Source organism: Leptonotus elevatus, chromosome 11, assembly GCF_054856555.1.
Source record: "Leptonotus elevatus isolate MCC_2025b chromosome 11, RoL_Lele_1.0, whole genome shotgun sequence".
Taxonomy (NCBI): Eukaryota; Metazoa; Chordata; class Actinopteri; order Syngnathiformes; family Syngnathidae; genus Leptonotus; species Leptonotus elevatus.
The window spans coordinates 11,462,948-11,484,733 of record NC_141249.1 but is presented as its reverse complement, the minus strand read 5'-3'; the positions used below and the strand labels follow the sequence as shown (position 1 = coordinate 11,484,733).

General features: G+C 41.1%; 2 protein-coding genes across 5 annotated transcripts; one reads left to right on the top strand and one right to left on the bottom strand.

The window, feature by feature from the left end:
- Window positions 1-60: 60 nt before the first annotated feature.
- On the top strand, window positions 61-8,274 carry LOC147165800 (vitellogenin-1-like). 2 transcript variants are annotated; one of them, XM_086088746.1, is made up of 34 exons: window positions 61-105; window positions 356-373; window positions 573-724; window positions 804-1,055; window positions 1,129-1,290; window positions 1,369-1,517; window positions 1,595-1,745; window positions 1,840-1,997; window positions 2,076-2,241; window positions 2,319-2,444; window positions 2,533-2,751; window positions 2,884-3,101; window positions 3,183-3,280; window positions 3,350-3,474; window positions 3,554-3,655; window positions 3,737-3,856; window positions 3,997-4,183; window positions 4,282-4,375; window positions 4,453-4,638; window positions 4,719-4,857; window positions 4,936-5,140; window positions 5,218-5,654; window positions 5,733-5,774; window positions 5,854-5,922; window positions 6,012-6,218; window positions 6,304-6,446; window positions 6,528-6,663; window positions 6,746-6,869; window positions 6,993-7,173; window positions 7,258-7,352; window positions 7,432-7,526; window positions 7,615-7,780; window positions 7,867-8,028; window positions 8,105-8,274. In XM_086088746.1, the coding sequence occupies exons 1-34, from the start codon at window positions 66-68 to the stop codon at window positions 8,203-8,205; spliced, it is 5,025 nt and encodes a 1,674-aa protein (XP_085944872.1). In that variant the 5' UTR covers window positions 61-65; the 3' UTR covers window positions 8,206-8,274. The 2 variants fall into 2 exon arrangements, with proteins under 2 accessions (XP_085944872.1, XP_085944871.1); XM_086088745.1 differs by having other exon boundaries at window positions 3,183-3,474.
- A 1,753-nt stretch (window positions 8,275-10,027) lies between these two features.
- Window positions 10,028-20,972, bottom strand: LOC147165799 (afadin- and alpha-actinin-binding protein-like). Of its 3 annotated transcripts, none has more exons than XM_086089799.1 (13): window positions 20,898-20,972; window positions 19,235-19,337; window positions 17,866-18,023; window positions 17,372-17,575; window positions 16,093-16,203; window positions 15,791-15,926; window positions 15,638-15,713; window positions 15,390-15,570; window positions 13,527-13,677; window positions 13,234-13,346; window positions 12,481-12,648; window positions 12,206-12,405; window positions 10,028-11,005 (listed from the first exon to the last, which is right to left on the bottom strand). In XM_086089799.1, the coding sequence occupies exons 2-13, from the start codon at window positions 19,251-19,253 to the stop codon at window positions 10,879-10,881; spliced, it is 1,644 nt and encodes a 547-aa protein (XP_085945925.1). In that variant the 5' UTR covers window positions 19,254-19,337; window positions 20,898-20,972; the 3' UTR covers window positions 10,028-10,878. The 3 variants fall into 3 exon arrangements, with proteins under 3 accessions (XP_085945925.1, XP_085945923.1, XP_085945924.1); XM_086089797.1 differs by having other exon boundaries at window positions 12,481-12,651; window positions 20,898-20,971; XM_086089798.1 differs by having other exon boundaries at window positions 12,481-12,651; window positions 20,894-20,943.
- Between the last annotated feature and the right edge of the window lie 814 nt (window positions 20,973-21,786).

Genomic DNA, 21,786 nt, shown 5'->3' with positions numbered 1-21,786 from the left:
TGGGCAGGACGATTTTTCGCTATAAAAGGCTGCTTGTGAGTACCGACAAGTACGACCCATCAGCCATGAGAGTGGTTGTGCTTGCCCTGACTCTGGCCCTTGCGGGTAAGTCTCAATGATATCATTCACTCTTTAGAATGAGTCTTTTTTTCAGTTAGCATTTTATCAAGGGATGTTCTAACAGAGGTTTTTTTGGTGTCTTATTCTATAGTAATGCTTATTAATCTATGTTTTGTTTGCATTTTTCAAAATAAAAATAACAATTGGATACTGTCAACTGAAAAAAAAAGTAGCCGGTTTGCATTGTGAGGCCAACTGTATAATTCATTGTGCATTTCTGTTCCGTTCTTTTTAGCCTGTCAACATAACTTCGGTAAGTTTGAAATTCAATTTTTACAAGTAATGTTTCTTATGCTTTCAACAAATGAAATCTAACTATAATATATGGAGATACATGCTTTTCATTGCATAGTCAAGATATATAGATTGCACAAAAAGAGCTATGCTTTAATAAAAAATAATTGTACTGTATGAAAAAGTGTTTTTGACTGTAATCACTTTGACTTTTCAAGCCCCTGACTTTGCCACCGGTAAGACTTATGTGTACAAATATGAGACACTGCTCCTTGGCGGTCTACCGGAGGAAGGATTGGCGAGAGCTGGACTCAAAGTGAGGAGCAAAGTTTTAATCAGCGCCATTGAACCGAACATGCTCATGCTCAAGGTGAAGTAGATCAATAGATATTCAAGCAACGCCTGGGTAGGAAAAGCACAATGATTTACATTCGTGTCTGAAACCGTAGCTTGCTGAACCTGAGTTCTTCGAGTACAGTGATGTCTGGCCCAAGGATACTTTCACTCCGGCCGCCAAACTGACTTCAGTCCTGGCACCTCAGCTTATGATTCCCATCAAGTTTGAGTACACCAATGGTGTTGTCGGAAAAATGTTCGCGCCCGAGGGAGTCTCGGTCATGGTGCTGAACATCTACAGAGGTATCCTGAACGTCCTGCAGCTCAACGTAAAAAAGACACAGAATGTCTACGAGATGCAGGAGGTAAACCAAAGAGGCCTTCCGCACCACAAGTATGAATCCCAACATATTCTAAAATGCTTTCTTTTGTCTCAAGGCCGGAGCTCAGGGTGTGTGCAAGACTTTCTATGCCATCACTGAAGAAGAAAAGGCTGAACGCATCCTCCTGACAAAGACCAGGGATTTGAACCATTGTCAGGAAAGGATCATGAAGGACATCGGGTTGGCCTACACTGAGACATGTGCCAAGTGTCAGCGGGTAACTGCATGATCAGTCCTTGTAATGGTTCATGGAAGGAAACACGTCGGTGTACTAAGCTTACTGTTTGTCTTTCAGGATTCCAAGAACTTCAAAGGAGCAACCGCATACAACTACGTTCTGAAGTCAGTTCCCAACGGTATCATGATCATGGAAGCATCCGTCAATGAGCTGATTCAATTCACACCTTTCAACGAGAGGAATGGAGCTGCTCAAATGGAGACCAAGTATGAAAAATGAAAACGTTATCTATGTTAAAGTTAGGCGACTAGCAAGCAATTCATTTGATCTCACTTTCCCCTAGGCAACGTTTGGTTTTCGTCGAGGTCCAGAAAAGTCCCTTAACGCCTGTGAGAGCCGAGTATCGTCAACGTGGATCCCTCCAGTATGAATTCTCCACCGAGCTGCTGCAAACACCCATTCAGCTTGTGAAGATCACCAACCTTCAAACTCAGGTACCGCTTTAGACTTTTTTGAGAGATCACCAAAGTCTACATGGAGAAATGCAATTCCTAGCATATTTGATGATATACTTTAATTTCTTTGCAGATAGGGGAGGTTCTAAATCATATAATCACCAACAATGCGGATAGAGTCCATGACGATGCCCCTCTTAAATTTTGGGAGTTCATTCAACTCCTTCGTATGGCCAAATTCGAAGATCTGCAAATGCTTTGGCGCCAGCACAAGGCGATGAAAGCCCACAGGTAATATATTCATCAGCATTTCAGTAATAAAAGAAAAACAAACAAAAGTGATCTTACTTTCTCTTTCTTATTTTCCAGGCAATGGATCTTGGATGCACTTCCTTCAGTTGGAACTCCTGTTGCTCTGCGATTCATCATCCAGGAATATGAATCCGATGAACTTAGCATCATGGAGGTTGCTCAAGCTTTGGTTGCGTCAGTTCATATGGTGACAGCCAACAGCGAGGTCATTCAGCTGTTTGATGTAAGGAAAGCTGCCCACACAATCCTAACATTGTTCTTTGATTGAATATGAAACATTCCACTATTTCTCTCTATCAGAGGTTGACTGTCAACCCGAAGATAAAGAAGAACCCATTTCTGGCTGAGATTACGTTGCTTGGCTATGGCACCATGATTTCGAAATATTGTGCCGAAAAGACCGCCTGCCCTGTTGAACTGGTCAAGGTGAAATGAGCTTAACATGAAGCATTTTGGTCTGGTTAGTTTCATTTCCAAATGAGAGGAGAAACAATCCTGTCCTTTTCTCCAACAGCCCATCCACACCCTTCTTGCGGAGGCTATCTCCAAGGGCGACACATGGCAAATGGTTTCCATCTTGAAGACGTTGAGCAACGCTGGCCATCCAATGAGCCTAAAGCCGATCACAAAGGTCCTGCCCATTCATGGCACAGCAGCTACAAGCCTACCCACTAGAGTTCACGCTGAGGCAATCATGGCCTTGAGGAATATCGCCAAGAAGGAACCAAAAATGGTATGGATAATGGATCATCTTTCACAAAGGGTTTGATGCTGCCCTTACCTGACGTCATCTGAATGTTCTATTCCTATTCTCAAACGACTTAAGTCTTCACAAAATACCCTGTGCATGTCTACCCTAAATTAGGTCCAGGAAGTTGCTCTTCAGCTGTATATGGACAAGTCTCTTCACCCTGAGCTCCGCATGCTCGCGTGCATCGTTATCTTCGAGACACGGCCACCGGTTGGTTTAGTGACAAGTCTTGCCAACCTTGTGAAGATGGAGGAGAACTTGCAGGTGGCCAGCTTCACCTACTCTCACATGAAGTCCCTGACCAGAAGCACCGCCCCGAACCATGCTTCCATGTAAAAACCCTTTTAATGACACACCATGTTCATAGTCACATTTGTCTTATATAAACTAATGTTAGCAAATTTGTATTACAGTGCCGCTGCCTGCAACGTTGCAGTCAAAATCTTGAGCCGCAAACTGGAAAGACTGAGCCTCCGCTTCAGCAGGGCCATTCAGATGGACTTATATAGCAGTAAGAGCAAAACAGTATTTTACATGCCTCCACATTCCTTATTGCTGTTAACTAAATGCATTTGTCCAGATTCCTGGATGATTGGTGCTGCTGCCAGTACTTTCTACATCAATGATGCTGCCACCATTTTGCCAAGAACCATTGTGGCTAAGACCAGTGCCTACATTGCTGGAGCTGCTGCTGACGTCTTTGAAGTAACATTCTAAAGATCCCTTACTTGGAATTACGAGTGTATATTGTATATTCAATTTGACATTGTTAATAATTTGCTAGGTTGGAGTGAGAACTGAGGGACTCCAGGAGGCTTTGCTGAAAAACCATGAATTGGCTGATGATGCGAACAGGATCACCAAGATGCAGCGTGTCATCAAAGCTGTAAGCCATTAACAGAAATCTACTGGATGTCATACAGTGCAGGTCTGTTCTAAGTCGGGTTGTATTTTTGTGTTTTTACAGCTGCTTGACTGGAGGGCCGTGCCAACCAGCAAGCCTCTTGCCTCCATCTACGTCAGGTTCTTCGGACAAGAAATTGCCTTCGCCGACATCAACCAGGATTTGGTCAACCAGGCCATCGCGGTACTGTTACTTTGAAAGATTTTCAGACTTGCCAACAACTAAGGGGGTTTCAAGTCTTAAAGAAAGCTAAAGTTAAAAACAACAAAACCCCAAAACATGTTCACAATGAAGTTATATTACGATGCCTTCTTTCTGCACAGCTGGCCAAGGCGCCATCTGCTCAGGAGCTTGGTCGGGATGCTATCAGATCTCTGCTGGCAGGAGTAGCTTTCCATGTCGTAAAGCCCATGCTGGTTTCTGAAGTGAGGCGCATCATGCCAACAGCTGCTGGACTTCCAATGGAGCTAGGCCTGTACACTGCTGCTGTAACTGTTGCAGCTGTTAAAAGTATGTACTGCCTTTCAAACAGCTCTACTTCTGCTGGTGACATGTTTTTATTTTTTATTAACCCAAGAGAAAACAAAACAAATTTTGCTTTCTGGTAGTCAAGGCAACCGCAACTCCAGCTCTGCCAGAGCCTATTGAGTTCCGCCAGCTCCTGAAGACCAACATTGAGCTTATGGCTGACATCAAACCAAGGTGAATACAAAGTCTGATAGTGATATCAAACATTTTCTTTTGGATCGTAACATCTGAACCACATCCTTTCTTTCTAGCGTCGTTGCGAACATGTTTGCTGTGATAGGAGTGAACACTGCAATTTTCCAGGCTGCCCTCATCTCAAGAGCCAAGATTAACGCTGTTGTACCAGCCTCCATTTCAGCAAGAGTTGATGTCAATGAGGGTCTATATAAGATTTCAGCTCTACCTGTCTCCGTACCTGAAGACATGGCAGCTATTGAGTAAGACTTTACTTTCCGTTTCAGTACAGGATTTAATTTGAGAGGGGTAACAAAAAACAAGACTTTGATGCATTTAACAGGGTTGTGAGCTATGCTGTGGTGAGAAACGTTGAAGATATTCCCAATGCCAGAATCACCCCTCTCATCCCGACCCAATACATAAGACCAGGTTCAAAGGAAATCGTCACCTCAAGAAGCTCCTCTCGGTCTGCTAGTTTGGTAAGCTTTTTAAATATCAGGCAGTAATGCGTATGGAAAAGGCGAGACTGACATTTACCCGTCTTCTCCTTTCAATAGGCTGCATCTTCAGAGATCATTCCGGAGGATATGGCAACAGAACCCCTTAGAATGAGAGCATTTTCTAAGAAGTACTGCTTCCAAGCTTACGGAACTGGACTGAGAGGCTGCGTCAAAGTTGCCACAGACAACGCTGCTTTTATCAGGGATGTTCTGCTGTACAGAATGGCTGGAAAGCACTCTGTCTCTTTGTCACTGAAGCGGAGTAAGTAATAGAATTCTCGGAATTGCATGCCTAAAGTACATTAGGTAAACAATTCACTAATTTCATATCAATCTCAGATGAAGAAGAATCCATTGAAAGACTGGAGATGCTGGTTCAAGTTGGACCAAAGGCTGCAGAGAAGATCATCAAGAAGATCACCCTGAGTGAAGAGGAAATCATCGAGGGAAGACCAGTCCTGATGAAGCTCAAGAAACTCCTGAATAGCAACTCTTCATCTTCCTCTTCTTCAAGCAAGTCATCTTCATCCTCAATTAGCAGCAGCAGCAAACACAGCGTCGGCAAACGCAGCAGCAGCAGTAGCAGCAGTAGCAGCAGCAGCAGCAGCAGCAGCAGCAGCAGAAGCAAACACGGCGTCGGCAAACGCAGCAGCAGCAGCAGGAGCAGCAGAAGCAGCGTCAGAAAGCTTGCTAAAAGCACCAGCTCCGCATCTAGTTTGGAATCTCTCTTCAGCGCCAGCTCTCGTTCCTCCCGTTCCAGTCGTCACGTCTCAAAGGTAAGCATGCCAAAACAGATCTTTTCGATTTGACTGGACAACTGCAGACTCTCTGAATTGTTTTCTTCTTCTCGACAGCGAATTGATGAAAAGCGCACCTTCCGGAGGGACCACAAGAAGGTATGTGAGCAATGAATATGCTGCTCAGGCACAATCATGAAGGTGCAGATTTAATGTTTACAATCTTATCTTGTTGTAGTCCAAGGCTACCTCATCGGCTCAAAAGAGCAGAAGCAGCGGCTCAAGTCTCGAGGCCCTCTACAGCAAGGTGAAACTTGATCTGACATAGGATGATCATACATACATCAAATGATCTGGCTAAATGGCATAGCTTTTGTTTTGCTTTTCTTCTCGTAGAACAAATTCCTTGGTGATGAACATGCTCCTGCCTTTGTGGTCATCCTGCAAGCTGTGAGGACCGACAAAAAGGTCCAGGGATACCAAATCACTGGCTACGCAGACAAGGTTAATGCTCGAGTTCAGCTCATCCTGGCTGTCCTTGCTCCTGATAACAACTGGAGGCTCCGTGTTGATGGAGTTTTGCTCAGCAAGCACAAAGTCACAGTGAGAAAACTTCTAGTCCTACATTTCCAATTAAAAAACCGGTGTCTTTATCAATGGCTACATGCAATCTGTTGTATCTCGAAAGGCCCAAATTGTTTGGGGAGAGCCAGGCAGACTGTATGACATGACAGTCACCGCTGAGACTGGTCTTCTTGGTCAAAGCCCAGCTGCTCGCCTTAGAATGGCATGGAAACAAATCCCAAGTGCCTTCAAACACTACGCAAAGAAGTATGCACCACAAACAAGCACAAAGACTGATAAAAAACAACAACAACGTCTGTAAAATGTTTTATAAATCTTCCATCACAGGGCGTATCACTACATTCCTGATTACGTGCTGGACAGATTCATCCGCGGCAAGGACGTCAACAGTGTCAATCAGCTGTCATTCACAGTGGCCGCAACATCCGAGAGGACCTTGGATTTGATTTTCAAGACACCAACTGTATGAACAACGCAGTAATTCTGGATAGACAATGATTTGTTTCAAAAGATGATTCCTAACCATTGTACAATTGTGCTTACAGCGCAGCATCTATAAGATGGCTTTGCGTCTCCCCCTTGCTCTGCCACTGGACGAGCTGAAAGGACTGACACCCTTTGATGACGTGGCTGATAAAGTCCGTTACTTGATTTCCAAGGCTGCCGCAGGTACATGCAACACAGAAAACACTTGTGTCGTGCATTAGTGACTACGTTTACAGACAGTCAATAACCCTTTCAAAACCCAGACTATTTGTATACCTAACTGTCTTCTTTTCCTCTTTCGTTCAGCTGAATGTAGCTTCAGCAAAGACACAGTGACCACGTTCAACCGCAGGAAGTACAAGAACGAGATGCCTCAGTTTTGCTACCAAGTTCTGGCTCAGGACTGCAGTGAGGAAATGAAGTTCATGGTCTTGTTGAGGAAGGACGATAATGTGCGCAACCACATTAACGTTAAAATCGCTGATATGTAAGTTGAAATAGGACCAAGTGGCGCTAAATGAGCAATGACGATGCAAAAAAAAAAATTAAATTACTTTCACTTTTCACTTAGTGATATTGACCTGTACCTGAGGAACACCGATGTGGTTGTGAAGGTTAATGGAAGGGAGGTTCCCACCAGCAATCTGCCATATCGTCACCCATCAGGTTAGTCATCCTTTCTTGTTCTCATGTCCTTTCAATGTACTACCAATTGAACCTAATGGAGTCTCAATTGCTTTTCCAGGTCAAATTGAGATCAGACCAAACAACGATGGCATCTCTGTCTACGCCCCAAGCCTGGGACTTCATGAAGTCTACTTTGACAGCACTTCTTGGAAGGTCAATAACTTTAAAGCTCGTGTGAATTAGATGATCAACAGATCTGTTTTACATACAACTGAATGGTTGATTCCGTGTTTCCATGCAGATTAAAATTGCGGACTGGGTTAAGGGAAAGACTTGTGGACTCTGTGGCAAGGCCGATGGTGAGATAAGACAGGAATACCGCACGTCCAGCGGACATGTGACTAAGAACCCCATTAGCTTTGCTCATTCCTGGGTTCTGCCTGCCGAAAACTGCCGGGACACCACAGGTGAAATACACAACATGAACCATTTACGCCTGAAACAAATGCAAAGTGACACCTGCAAGAAGTAACGTTCACATTTCTTTTTGCAGAGTGTCGCATGAAGCTCGAGTCTGTGCAGCTGGAGAAAAAGATGAATGTCCATGGCCAGGAGTCCAAATGCTTCTCTGTTGAGCCTGTACTGCGTTGCCTGCCTGGCTGCCTCCCCATCAAGACCACCGCCGTCACCATTGGGTTCCACTGTCCACCCAAAGGTGAGTGTTTGACAAATTATGCAGCAAAAGAATAAAACAGATTCCTCATATGGCTTTTATCTCTTCGTATGCACAGAGAGCACCAACATCCCCCAGGACTTTTTCAACTACAGCGTGGATCTGAGGGAAACAACCCAAGCCCATCTCGCTTGCAGCTGCACTACTCAGTGCGCATAACAACATTTATCCTGTCACTTCATCTCAAAGTTTTGAATGTTATAGTAAATAAAGCGCATCTCAAAATGATCTTGCTGATTTGGAGTCATCTTGTGAGGAATAAGTGGTTTTGAAAATGGATGGATGAATGGGAAATTGCAAAAACATAGTTTCAAAAATGCATACGTCAAACTCTCTTGGCAATCAATCAGCTGACTCAGACTCGAGGTCCAGGCATAGACAAACAGGATACTATGTAAAAAAAAAGAAGAAGAAAAAAGGTACACATTAAATCAAATCCTAACTACAAACAGAATTTAAGATTAAATAAATATAAAATTAACTAAACATCTACTGTAAAATAACATCTTGCACTAATCAATGATCATCTCTGGATGAAAAACAAAAACAAAACAAAAAACAAAGTCAACAAGTTTTTGTGACAAAAGACTCTCGATTAAAAAAAATATATATATTGGCATGTTGGGTGAAACAACATGGAAATCATTTCTCGATAGCTGCTATAGCTAGCCATGGACAGGTGTTGTTTGATAGCCAAAGGGAGCAATAACTTGTAGTTTCCACAGGTACTCCTTATTTAGTGATAAAAACAACAACTCACTGGTACCTCGTGTCACTTGCGAGAGCGGCCTTAGTACACAAGAGGCAAGGCCGAGGGCGGGGCCAGGAGTGAGACCTATTGGCAGAACAAATTAAAGAGGCGCCACTGTGTGGTGTGTTGCCATACTACCATGAGTGACTGTTGCATATTTAATGCCGGAGATGCCACGGACTTCCGACTTCCGGGTTTCACACATCAGCGTCGATTTCGCCCACTGATGGCCGCGTTCCAACAGTCGCACCCCCACCTCTAAGCCCCCTAACCGTGCGCTCCCATCCATCGCACGGCTTCCCAACTGTCTGAAATGCTTTGGACAACTGAGACAGACACATTACACACTCGCACCCGTCGACGGGAACCCGCAACCGAGGGTCACAAAGGAGGAAGCGCAAGAACTGGGTCGCGGCCCACACGTCGCAAACAGGAAACGGATGTGTTAAAACCAGGAAGTCGGAAGTCCCGCCTTCTCCGTGGCATTTACCGCATTGCTTTTGAATTTAGTTGGTCTACATCTCATGCATTTTTCACAAGTTCTAATGAGTATTGGATGGGGCGGCGTGTTGTATTGCTTTTGCCTGTGGCTAGCATCTAAAGAAAGCAGATCGTTATAGTAGTCAAACGCCATTTCATTACCTTTTGAAATCAAAATAATCCTCACAAATCAAATTACAATGAGTTTTAAATCCAATGGTTTTCAATGGCGAGTGGACTGACATTTTGACTTGTGACGTGAGCTCGGTATTGTCAAATGGCTCAACAAATAAAAGAGGTGCCACATATGACATATTATCTGTAACATCCAATATACATTTCCTATAGCACCTTTCCTCATTAGGGTCACGAGTGAGCTGGATCATGTCCCTGCTTCTGCTGATTTTGACAAAGATGCGGCGTAAATTGTACACTCTGAACTGAGATCCAGCCAATTGCAGATGATCGACCATTACAATATGTGACTGATGCAAATTAAGACATTGTTTTGATGCTTGAATAGTTTAGCTCCACAAGAAATGTATTTACTCAAATTATGATTTTCAGTTTCAGGGTACATTTCATCCACCATTACCTCAGCAGCTGACGACAGCTCACAAAATCAACCGTTCGATTCATATGGTCGTGGTTTGTGGTTCGGATAGGTACTTGTTGAGTCTTACTGAAATCAATGACGTCTTGTATAATCAGGCTAAAACTGAATTCATGAGACAGTCTGGGGAGACATGAGACTTTAAATGTGCTTTTCATTTATTTGGCAAAAGAACATTTTCTTTAAAAATGTCTAACAAACAAATACAGAAGCTATTGAATGTCACAAAATGCAGTGGAATCTTTTGTGTATACTAGGCACAAAAAAGTCTATCTTAAAAAACTTGCTCTTAAAGCTTTGAACCTTGAATTTGTGCATACAAAATAATTTTGTTTGACACATTTCATAACAATATCTGTCAGGCATGGACGGCCAAGAACCGCAGCCCATCTTATCGCCTCCATGGTTTTACACACCAAACATCCCGACAGTTCATACTTAAAAGGTTTTTGCGCTTTATTTGTGGATGGGGCAAACATGAGGTACAGAAAATAAATTAATCACACCGAAAATTTGGGGTAAGCCAGCCACCACATAAATGACATGCTTTATTTTATCTACTCTCCCCTAGCGCAAAACTGACGTCCATAGGGCTGTATTTGAACAGGAGTATAGAATACATTTCACACAGAAGTATTGCAAAAAATGTATTGCATTCATAGAAAAATTCACATTTCAAGTGTGAACACTAGACTAGTCTCAGCCCTTAAAGGTAAAAAAAAAAAAAAAGTTAACATTCATATCCACAAGTCTAATGTGTGTCTCATCCTTAATTGGACTAAATACAACATAAAACAATCAATATTATTTCTATTTTCCACTCAACTTCCACTTGTTAGTCTTGACACTTCTAGCTCTGCCCCTCCTCTTTGGAGTCTGAGCTTTAATATAAACGCAACAGTACAAGAGAAAAGCTGTCTCTGCTAAATCGACGTCGAAAACACCCGATTGAGTGCTTGGACATTCTCACTGGTCCTTATTGCTAACTTCAGATTGCGCCGTTGTCGCGTGTGTGCGTGAGGCTGCTGTGATCGCCGCCGCTGATCCACCATTTATGCTGCGTTGCCAAGGAGCTGGCGTCCCCTGCATCTTCACTCCTCTTTGGTTTCATCGAGCTGAAAGTCACACAAGCCGCCCACACTAAAATCAGAAGTGTACATTTAACTCCCATAGTGTTAAATGTAACACGTTCCCTGAGTTTATATAGTTGTCACCAGTTCCGAGTTAAATTTGCACTTCGAAAAGTGTAAAAATTCAACTCATTGGTAGAGTGAAATTACAACACCCATAGTGTTATTAGACACATCAACGTGAACTTTTTTACTTTTCTTTTCACATTATCAGTGTTATTTTTTAACACTTAAGAGTGTTATTTCCTTTCTTCTTTTTTTTTATATTCATTTATCACAGTTTTGTTGTCACTTTCAAACACTAAGTGTTATTTTTATTCCTTTTTGTGCTAATTTCTCAGTTTTAGTTTTACTTCTTGACAAATTTGTAGCTTCCAACCCAAATGGAGAGAGTGGAACTCGAACCTAGTACCTAGCACATGGGGGGGGGGGGGGGCAACAACACTAACAAGTACGCCACGAGATAGTACATGTTTGTTGCCGCAAAATTATTTCTTGTAGGTCTAGTTCCCGCTCGACTCACGGAAAATGAGAAAGGAGAGAAAAGGTTCGACTCGCTCAAATAACACCACCCGTAGAGCTTTTTCTTCATTTTGAGTGATCAAATAACTCCCAAATCAACACCCAGTAACTCAAAAATAATTAACACTAGATTTTTAACTAAATTTTACACTACCGAATTTTCACTGCCATTGACGGTTATAGACGTCAAATATTCATTTTAACTATTTCTATTAGTTTAAAAATGTCTTACCCTTTTGTTAACAAGAGTATGATAACCTACATTTTTTTAATTATACTTTTAGAACAGATTTGTGATTAAAAACTCATGAAGTCATGCAATTAATTACGATTAAAAATGTGATCGCCTGACGCTCCTAATTTTGAATAATCTTTTTTTTTATCGCATCAGGCAATTAAAATTTTATTATGTAATTAATCGCATGACTTCAATAGTAACTCCCGATTAATCATAAATTTGATATCTGTTCTAGATGTACAATTTTTTCTTTCTTTCTAGGTTTTCATACTCTTGTTAACAAAAGTGGAAAAAATGTTAAACCAATAGAAATAGTTCAAATGAATTTTCGACGTCTATAGCCGTCAAAGGCAGTGAATGAGTTAAAGAGATTCTGCAGCCACCCTTAAAATCAGCGTCCCGACACATATCGTGTACAAACGTACCCGTTTTCGCAGATGAGGCTTAACGCGTGAAGCAGGTCTGACGTGGACGACGATACGCTCGTTGCGCGTCCACAGACGGGGGAGCTGACGGGCCTTTCTGGAAGCGATGCTCGACTGGGCTGGGTTTCGGCTACTGCAGGGTTCGAGTTTAAAAACTGGTGTTTGAGCCACGTCGCGCGATCTTCCTCAAAGGTCTTCCTCTGCGACAGGATAGCAAAATCCGACATCAGCGTTGGCACATTGGCGGCTCCTCGTGGATGCTTTCTCGCAATCACCTCTTGACTCAGTCGAATCGCTGCCTCTGTGAAGTTCCTCCTCTCCCTCTCAAAGCTCTTCCTCTGGTCCTCCAAGTTCTTCCACTCGTCTCGCAGACGACCCTCCTGGAACGAGTGGCAGTCGGCCAGCGTGGCGGTCGTCTCCTCCTCGCACTGAGCGCTCAGCTTCTGCTACCAGAGGTAAGGCGGAAAAGACCATACAGACAGTATTTGTCAACACTGCAACACGCATACCAAGAAATGTTGTTTCTTTTTTTTTTCTCCTTTTTTTAAGAGATCAGTATTGTTCATTCGGTAATGTCATCATCATTGCTCTTTTTTTATTTTTTTTATTTTGTATGTGGGTGAGTATGTGTATATGCGTGTGTGAGTGTATTCGTTAGTTCACCAAAAACCTATTAAAAAATCCCATACCGTTCACCTAAACCGAACACTAGTGATGGCAAAATGAAGCTTCATGAAGCACTTGTAATATTTTTTGACTCCCCTAGATGGTGCTCTTGATTTAAATATAAAGGCTAGTGCAAAGGAAATTGATTACATTTCCACTGCATCTTTCAACCAAGAGTGGCATCTAGAGGAGTCAAAAAATATTACAAGTGCTTCATGAAGCTTCATTTTGCCATCCCTACCGAACACCGCCGTCAGGAGACCCGAGGAAGGACCAAAGAAAAGAAAGGGAAGTGAAATCCAGCACCGACCAGACACCACCCACCTGGCCACCAACCAGGGTGAAGAAATGTCGTTTCTTACCTGCAGGAGGTCTTGCTGTTTCTCAATGTAGTCTTTACACTGCCGAACCTCCAGCTTGAGTTTGCGCATTTCTTTGGACTTTTCTTGGGGAACGTTATCAGTGTCTTCGCTCTCTGTCCAAGTCAACGACAAACAAAAGATGTTCAGCATGCTTGGAATAGAATAGATCTGCAAAGGAGGGAGCAACTTCATATGTTCACTCCCTGTATGTCAGGTGTCCCAATACTTCTGTCCTTTTAAATTTCCTCAACATTCTACAGGAATGAAATCATTCCATCCGTCCATTTCCTCACCTCGGCTGTCCAGTCTCTCAACGTGGTTCTTCAGTCTTCTCCACTGACGTCGAACACCGTTGGTCAGCTTCTCCTGAGTGTGAACACTCAGCAGCTCCATGCTCTCCTTAGAGGAATCAATGTCTTCTTCTTCCTCCTCATCAGAGCCCACCTGTACCCAAAATAAATAAATAAATAAATAAACCTCCTTCTATCAGTTCAGCTTCCGGGTTTTTATACAGTGAACCCCAGTTTATTGCGGGGATACATTCCAGACCCATACACAATAAAAAACATTGCTTCATCGTTTTAGCTCTGTCACTCACATTAAACTTATTAAGACACACACAAGCATAACAAAACTATTGTTTATTTGCTGGCGTCGGGCCGAAACCTCCTATGCCAAAATTTGATGAATGTAGATTTTTTTCCACTATTGGATACTATTGGACAGTACTTAAATGGATGTTATTATTAAAAATTATTGACCAATATAAAAGTGTTGAAAATGGCTAGCTCTTGTTTACAATGAAATGTCAACAAACGTGCTGTTTTTTTCTTGGGGGGGGGGGGGGTCCCGAAAGATGATGGATTTGGAGTTGCAAGGTTTACGCCCGACATCAGTGATATGATATAAGTCGGGGATGGGCAAGTGGCCCCATAACCCCCCCCCCCCCTCCCCCCAAAAATAGAAAGTTGAAATTGAAATAAAGTTTTTTCTTCTTTTTTTTAACAACCCCCAAATATTCTTTAAAAAATATGTGAAAAAATATTACAGAATAACTGGGAAAAATACATACATACTGATTTTTTATTTATTTTTTTAAATCAGGAATTATGCAAATATGCAGGAGTCAAACTGTGAAGATGTAAGAATCGACTGCAGTTTTAACTTGCAATGTCTACAATCACCACTAGATGGCAGACATGTCTTAGTGGTGCTTAAACATTTTGATTGAGTTGGTTTTTGTGGAAAAAAATCGACAACATTTGTTCTTGTACTTAATGTTGGTTTCTTGTTCAGCAGTTTTGTGCCCTCCTTGAAAGGTAATTTTAATGCAAGAGCCCTTTGCACTTGAAAAACAAATACAGCATGTGGTTGTATTGTTGTCGGGTTAGGATAGTGGATCTTATACATGCATTGAAAAAAATGGCCATTGACAGCTATAGACGTCAAAAATTCATTTTAACTATTTCTATTAGTTTAAAAAAATCCCACTTTTGCTAACAAGAGTATGAAAACCTAGAAAAAAAATATTGTAACTTTAGAACAGATATAAAATTAATTAATTAATTGATTAATCGTTAGTTAATTAGTGAAATAATGTGATTAATTACAATAAAAAAATGTAATCATCTGACAGGCCTAATTTAAAAAATATATATAATAAGGGGTGTTTAATCATAATTAATCGCATGATAATTGTATATCTGTTATTAATGTACAATTAAAAAAAAAAGTTTTTCATAAAAAATTACATGAAATGAAAAATTGTTAAAACTAATAGAAATAGTTCACATGAATTGTTGACGTCTATAGTCGTCAATGGCAGTGAACGAGTTAATTTTGTCCATATCTAAAATAGCACTTTTGTCACACATCTGGTTAGGAAGTGTGTGGCCCTACACAGGAGCACCGATGAAAAATCGTGGCCCCCTCCAGCATATACAGTAAGTAACCCATCCTTGAAATAAGCTCTGTATGTCTTGTAGTGTTACATATGTGACTTCAGGGGTGGGGCCTTGTGGGGTCGCCGGTTATTGGTGTCTGTCTCTCTCCTTTCCCGCATCCAAGGGCATGATAGCAAGCACTGTATACTGTAAAACCCAACAAAACTCCGATATACCGTATACTGTACTATCAATTGATTGTGTTCCACCTACTTGTACAGCACCATCGTCCTGTTTGTCTCCTTTGACATTCGGCTTCCTGGAACTGAGAATGACCACCATCTCGTTTTTCATCTGCTTCAAAACTTTTCTCAACTCAGCATTTTCTAGCAGTAGACCCCTCTGCCGGTTCTCGTAGTCCCTTAGCAGAGTTTTATACATCTCCCCCTCGTGCCTGCAGCGAAACACCCAATTCATAGAGTGCAAGAGAAATGTTTTTACCGTTTTTGTGCTCGACTTACTTTGCTTCCGTCTTCTCCGTCTTCCAGAGGCTTCTCTTGCCATCTGCTCTTCCGAGTTGGTTTGACACGTCCATAGCTAAAAAGCAACAGGAATTCGTTTTTCTGCTTACATTAGTGAGTCATACAATGATGGTGCAAATCAGGAAATCGAACCAAGCCTCTTCTCTTTCTTGTCGACCAGGAGCTGATTCAGTCTCTCTTTCAGCTTGTTAAACTCTCTCTCTTTCCTCTTCATCTCGTGATTGTACTGGCTGGCCCGGCTGGAGATGATGTTCTGCAGCTTGTGAATCTGGAAAAAAGAAGAAGCCGGAAGTAGTCTCTATATCGGGGGTCATACGACTGACAAGAGATATGTTGACCTGTCGTGATGAGATCATTCACAACAATCAGGACTTTCCATTTGCTGACGCATAATTAATAGCAAATAGAGTATGTAAGGGAGTGTACATGAGCACCTCTTCCTTTTCGTTTTTCAGGCAGTTCTGCAGACTCTTCACTTTCATCTGGAGCTGTCGTTCGCGCTCACAAAGTGCCACGTTCTCTCTTTTGGCAAGTTCAAGCTGCTCCTATAGCACCAAGAGAGAATTGAATTAATTAATAACAGTTATGTAAATTCCAACATGATACAATACAGCACAGTGGCATGTTTTTGGCATTACGACGGCGTGCGTTTCAGCAGACGTGTGCGATTTCCATTTAGAAACATCAAGTTAACACTTATATATTTGATATCATTCCAAAACTTCTTAAAATATAAATACAATGTCGGTGATTTAGTTAATTACAATTTAAGTCATTCATTAAAATCAAAACAGTCAATGCCAATGACGGGTTTTGCCGTTTAATACCTTTTTTCATTGGGAGGTGTGGCGAAGTCTGATGCTGTTCCACTTAAAAGAGGAAGTCAACCTTAAACATTTTTTTGACAATAATATGTTATATGTGACCTCACTAGTCTAAACATGACATTCTGATCAATATTACATTTGTGGAATATGAGTTATGCAGCAGTTTTTATCCATCTCAGCAGGCAGACATTTTGCCACTTGCTGTCGACTGAAGATGACATCATAGTTGCTCAGGGCTCAGGCAACGGACAATCACAGCTCACCTGTTTTCTGAAACTGAGCTGGGATTGGTTTCCTGTGACCTGAGCAACTGTGATGTCATTTTCACTCAATAGCAAGTGGCAAAATGGCAGATATTGATAAAAACTGCTGGATTTTGATGCTTAACTAACATTGCGCTAACGCAATATTAACCAGAATACAGTATTTAGATTAGTGCATAGAATTTATTTTTTCTTTTGCAAGCGTTGGGGAATGCTAATGAGCCAAGCCGCCAGCAGAGGGCAGCGGTGCACCGTTTTAGATTTAAAACCCCCCGTTTGGTTTACAACTGCCAATGTAATTTTAGCTGCTTTTATAGCATGAACCCACTTACCCACAGTTGAGATGCTGACGGTGTTACGAAAGCAAAAATAAATGCATTGAAGTCATTGTTCTGCTTGATATGCTATTCTTTCATTTAGTAGCTTCGGCGTCTAAATAATCACAATATTCTGTCGGCCCTCAAAATCAGTCAAAATGCTGTAAAAAGGCTGAACTTGAATGAGTTAGAACAAAGCTAAAAAAATATTTTTTTAAAAGATAGTGACATCATTTTTTAAGCCGCAGTGGTCGAAGCTGAGGGTAAAAGTACGACTTTACGGTATTTAGCAGGTGTTGGTGTCACCTTTAATCGCGCGCTGGTTAGCTGCAGTGAGTCCACATTGTTGCTGGATTTCAACTTCTCCATCTCCATGTTCTCAAGGGTTTGGAGGCCTCGGCGGTGTAGCTGAACCAGCTCGTACATGCAGTTGAGTACCGAGATCACGTTCACGTCCGAGCTGCTGACCGACTGCGTCCAAACTGGTGGAAGTCCAAGTGATAACATCTCCTGTCCATGAAGAGGGGAGCCAAAACATTTCTTTTTTTTGTTGTTGCCATTTTTAGGGAATCGTTTTAATACTGCATTGTGAGCATGTGCACTAAATTTGTTTGTGGAGCAACAATTCTTTTTTTAAAATTCAGATCCTTCAGTTGTACTTGTGATTCACGGGAGACGGAAAATAATTGGGTCCAGTTTGACAATTTCACTTAGGGGTCTACTCACTTTTGTTGCCAGCTGCTTTGGCTGTGTGTTGAGTTATTTGGAGAGTCAGTGCCGTGCGATCAGAGGTCACCAACCTGATTGATATGCGTCACGCATTCTGGCACGTTGTCCTCAGTGCAGAAGTTGATGAGCATGTAGGACTTCCAGTGCAGAGGCAGCGTCTGCTGGTCCAAGTGCCCCAGTTGGGGCGGTGTTTGACATATGACAGGGCTGCTGCAAACGTCCTTGACATCTGACGAAACAATGTCTGATTAGCACGCATGTAAAGGAAGTGACTGATATTTCAGGGAATAATAACAACACAATAAGGAAAGCTACGAGCAGCAACGATTGGGCCCTCTTACTGCTTTTTTCAAGGCAAATCCTCCAAATGATCTTCAGACTTTTGACGCTATGCACCACCCACATTAGAAGGCATAGGCGGAAAAGTTTGCTAATTTAGCATCCTCTTCTTAATTCTCATTTAGTGCCTTTATACCTTTATTACTTGAACCTTTAAGAAAATATTACTTCAGTGTAGTTATTTTTGTTGCATGTTGTTTTTTGCAGTATAAAATACATATATATATATATATATCGTTCAAAAGCAATCAATTATAGGATTTAACCTGACGCACAAAAAATGTGTTCTGTGTGGTAAAGTGGACACAACTCAAAATACTGAATAATGAATATTCAGAACGCAAGAACGTAGGGATTTCATTGTATTTATTTTATGAAATTTGTACTGACACGATTGGGTCAGCAGCTGTAAAATTCATTTGGCCCGAGTTGCCCGACACCAGACCAACCAGACTGCGCTTTTTGACAGCTTGTCATTTTTGGGAAATCTTCTCATGTTGCTACTTCAAATAATAAAGGTTTTAAAACAGCAAGTTTCCTTTTGGAAATGATTGGTTCCTACGAGAAATTTGGAAACTGATTGGAAATCTGAACAAAAGAGTGGTTTTCCAGCATTACAGAACGGATTTTATTTCTTCCGCAAATTCCATTGTAAAAGCAATTGAGGTTACTTGCTGGCACACACACACACACACACACACACACACACACACACACACACCCCCCCCCCACACACACACACACACACCCCCCCCCCCACACACACACACACACACACACACACACACACACACACACACACACACACACACACACACACACACACGTGCTATGAATAGACCAACAGCCTATAATTGACTTGTGTCTTGACAAGAGCACAAGAAAGAGGTTGATAGTATCTATGTGACTGATCCACAATAAAACACACAATTTATCAGCAGGCCGATTAAAGTGTGGCAATAAGTGTCTTATAAGAATTATGGGCGAAAATATCGGAAATCGGCTTGTTTTAATATCAGCATTTGCTTTCATTTTCTCTTTCTCTCTCTCTCTCTCTATATATATATATATACCCTTACAATGTTTTAGCCTGTAACTCACTTGAGGACGACTCCGGCATGGTTGAAGTGGAGCGTTTTGAAAATCCACTACATATACACTTGCACACGTCTCGTGTTCCAATATGCTCCTATGCAGCGAGCACCTGAAATAGAGGTTATTATTACCAGCGCCAACAGTGTAGTCTAAATTAAAGATGACAGTCAAGGAAGAACTTAACAAGCCTTTTGAATTGCATTTCTTTTTACTGGTATGAAGCTAAAGACAGATTATTAAAGATGATTTCATAAGGTTGTCAACCAGCACACTACAATTCTAATGACTTGAGGAAGTCCGTTCACTAGTGATGGCAAAATGAAGCTTCATGAAGCATTTGCGATATTTTTTGACTCCTCTAGATGGTGCTCTTGGTTTAAAGATAAAGGCAAGTGCAATGAAAATGGATTACATTTGCATTGCATCTTTGAATCATGAGTGCCATCTTGAGGAGTCAAAAAGTATCGCAAGTGCTTCATGAAGCTTCATTTTCCCATCACTACCGTTCACCCCAGTTATATAGCAGCATCGCAATTCATTAGAATATGGTTGAAAACTGTATTTCATTAGTTTAATTCAAAAACTCGGATAGGGTTATATTAACAGTCACGACACACAGAGTAAAGTAAAATACTGATTTTGTTTTTCTTTTTTGATAGTAATTTACAGCTAATTCACAATGAGCACAAGAGTGATCATCCAGTGATTGAAGCACCGCGTCTGGAGGTCAGGTGGGATAAAGTAAAACCCCAATTACATTACATAAATAATAATCAAAACGATGGCCTTCTGCAAGCATGTGTTCAATAAATCGATATGAGTTTCACTTTTTTAATTTTTTTATTATACTGAAATAAATGAATTTATCCGCTACATCATTTTGCAATTGATTGAAACGGCTCATTTGGGTTATTGTTTTCTGAGGTCACTGCAGTCTGACGATTTAGCAATTTCACAGGTTGGGAACATCTTATCTCAATGCTCTTTTGCTTAGCCGATGAGGCTAATCCCAGACAGGCAGTGTGGTGATTTATTTGCACAACAACACACTCAATAATCCCCACTCACTAAAGCTGCATTTATATGCGAATTGTGTTTGTCAGGTGGCCATTTTTGTAAAAACATCTCTTTGATGGATAGTCTCCACAGTAATCCACATTATAATTCACAATCTCAAAGGCTTTATCGTTGAATTAGTCAATTTCAAAGTATTATAGCTACATGTGAGAATAACACAAAAATCGAAGCAGCAACGAAATGTAGAGATTTTGAATTTACCTTTAAGGTCAACTGAGAGGCGTTTACTTGAATTACAACAGCGAACAGGTAAAGAAACTACGATGACGGTAACAAATGCAACGCACAATGCATTCATTTGAATAAGAGTGTGTCATGACAATGACGTGCTTTAATACAATGAGGGAACAATCATGAGGTAACATCACATCTGAGCGCAATCGTCATAAATTGCGTTATTTACAACTTTTAAGCAGCGCAAAAAGGGCAATTTGAATCTGGTGGTGCAAGCAGGTGTCGCCTCGGGTAGTACGATCCATCTCCCCTGAACGACGTCTTATTATCAGCGCAGTTCGTCATCAATTATAACAGGCGTTTATAATTAATCTTTTAAACACAAGAAAACAAATAAAAACCTGTCTGACATACTTACGAAATGTCATTTTTGTCACCCTCCCCGCTCTCCACTCCACTGTGACTGCAGTAGCTCTCAAGTCTAGTTATCTCCAAATTAGAGCACACAAAGCGATAACACACGCTGATTTGCTGTCATGTTGCCTAGCAACGTACAACAACTCTTCGGATTGGCTTCTGGATTTAGCGCTCTTTGATACGGCTATTATTAAAACTAGCGTTTCTATTTTATTTGAGTGTGTATAAATTAATGAAGTAATTGACGTACGTTGTTTAAGATGGCGTATGATCAAATACATTAAGCAAAGTTGAAAATGAGCCGATATTCATTAATTAATCATGAGCTACTACATGGTTAGGACGGAGCAACTGAATAAGTACGTAAATCTGTCACTAGTCATGACTACAGTACATATTTGTGTGGGGAAAACACCACTAGCCTGTAAATGTAAAATAAATAAATCATAATCAAATGAAAAACCTGTTACGTAACAATTTATTCTATCGCTGCGCTCCGTCGTAATTGAGGACTGAAGTTCAGTATTCCATTACACTGCACAAAAGCAGGACACCATATGTCGAAATTGACTTTTGTAATAGAGTATCATCTTTGAACCTCCAATTAAGTATGAATGAATTGATATGCTGTTACGAGAACAAATGTCAAAAAAATATAACAACTATACACATTGTAAAAATGTGTGAATCACATTCACAGGATTGTACAGTACAATCTAATGAGCTCTGTATCAAATATTCTGCATTACTGATGATGAATGACTAACATCATCATATTTTACTCTCATCATTAAATGATGTATGTATGATGCAGTGCAAAATTTGAGCCACATTAATGAACATATTGTTCAATCTCTAAGTGTGTTACAGTTCTCGTATTATATCTCTGT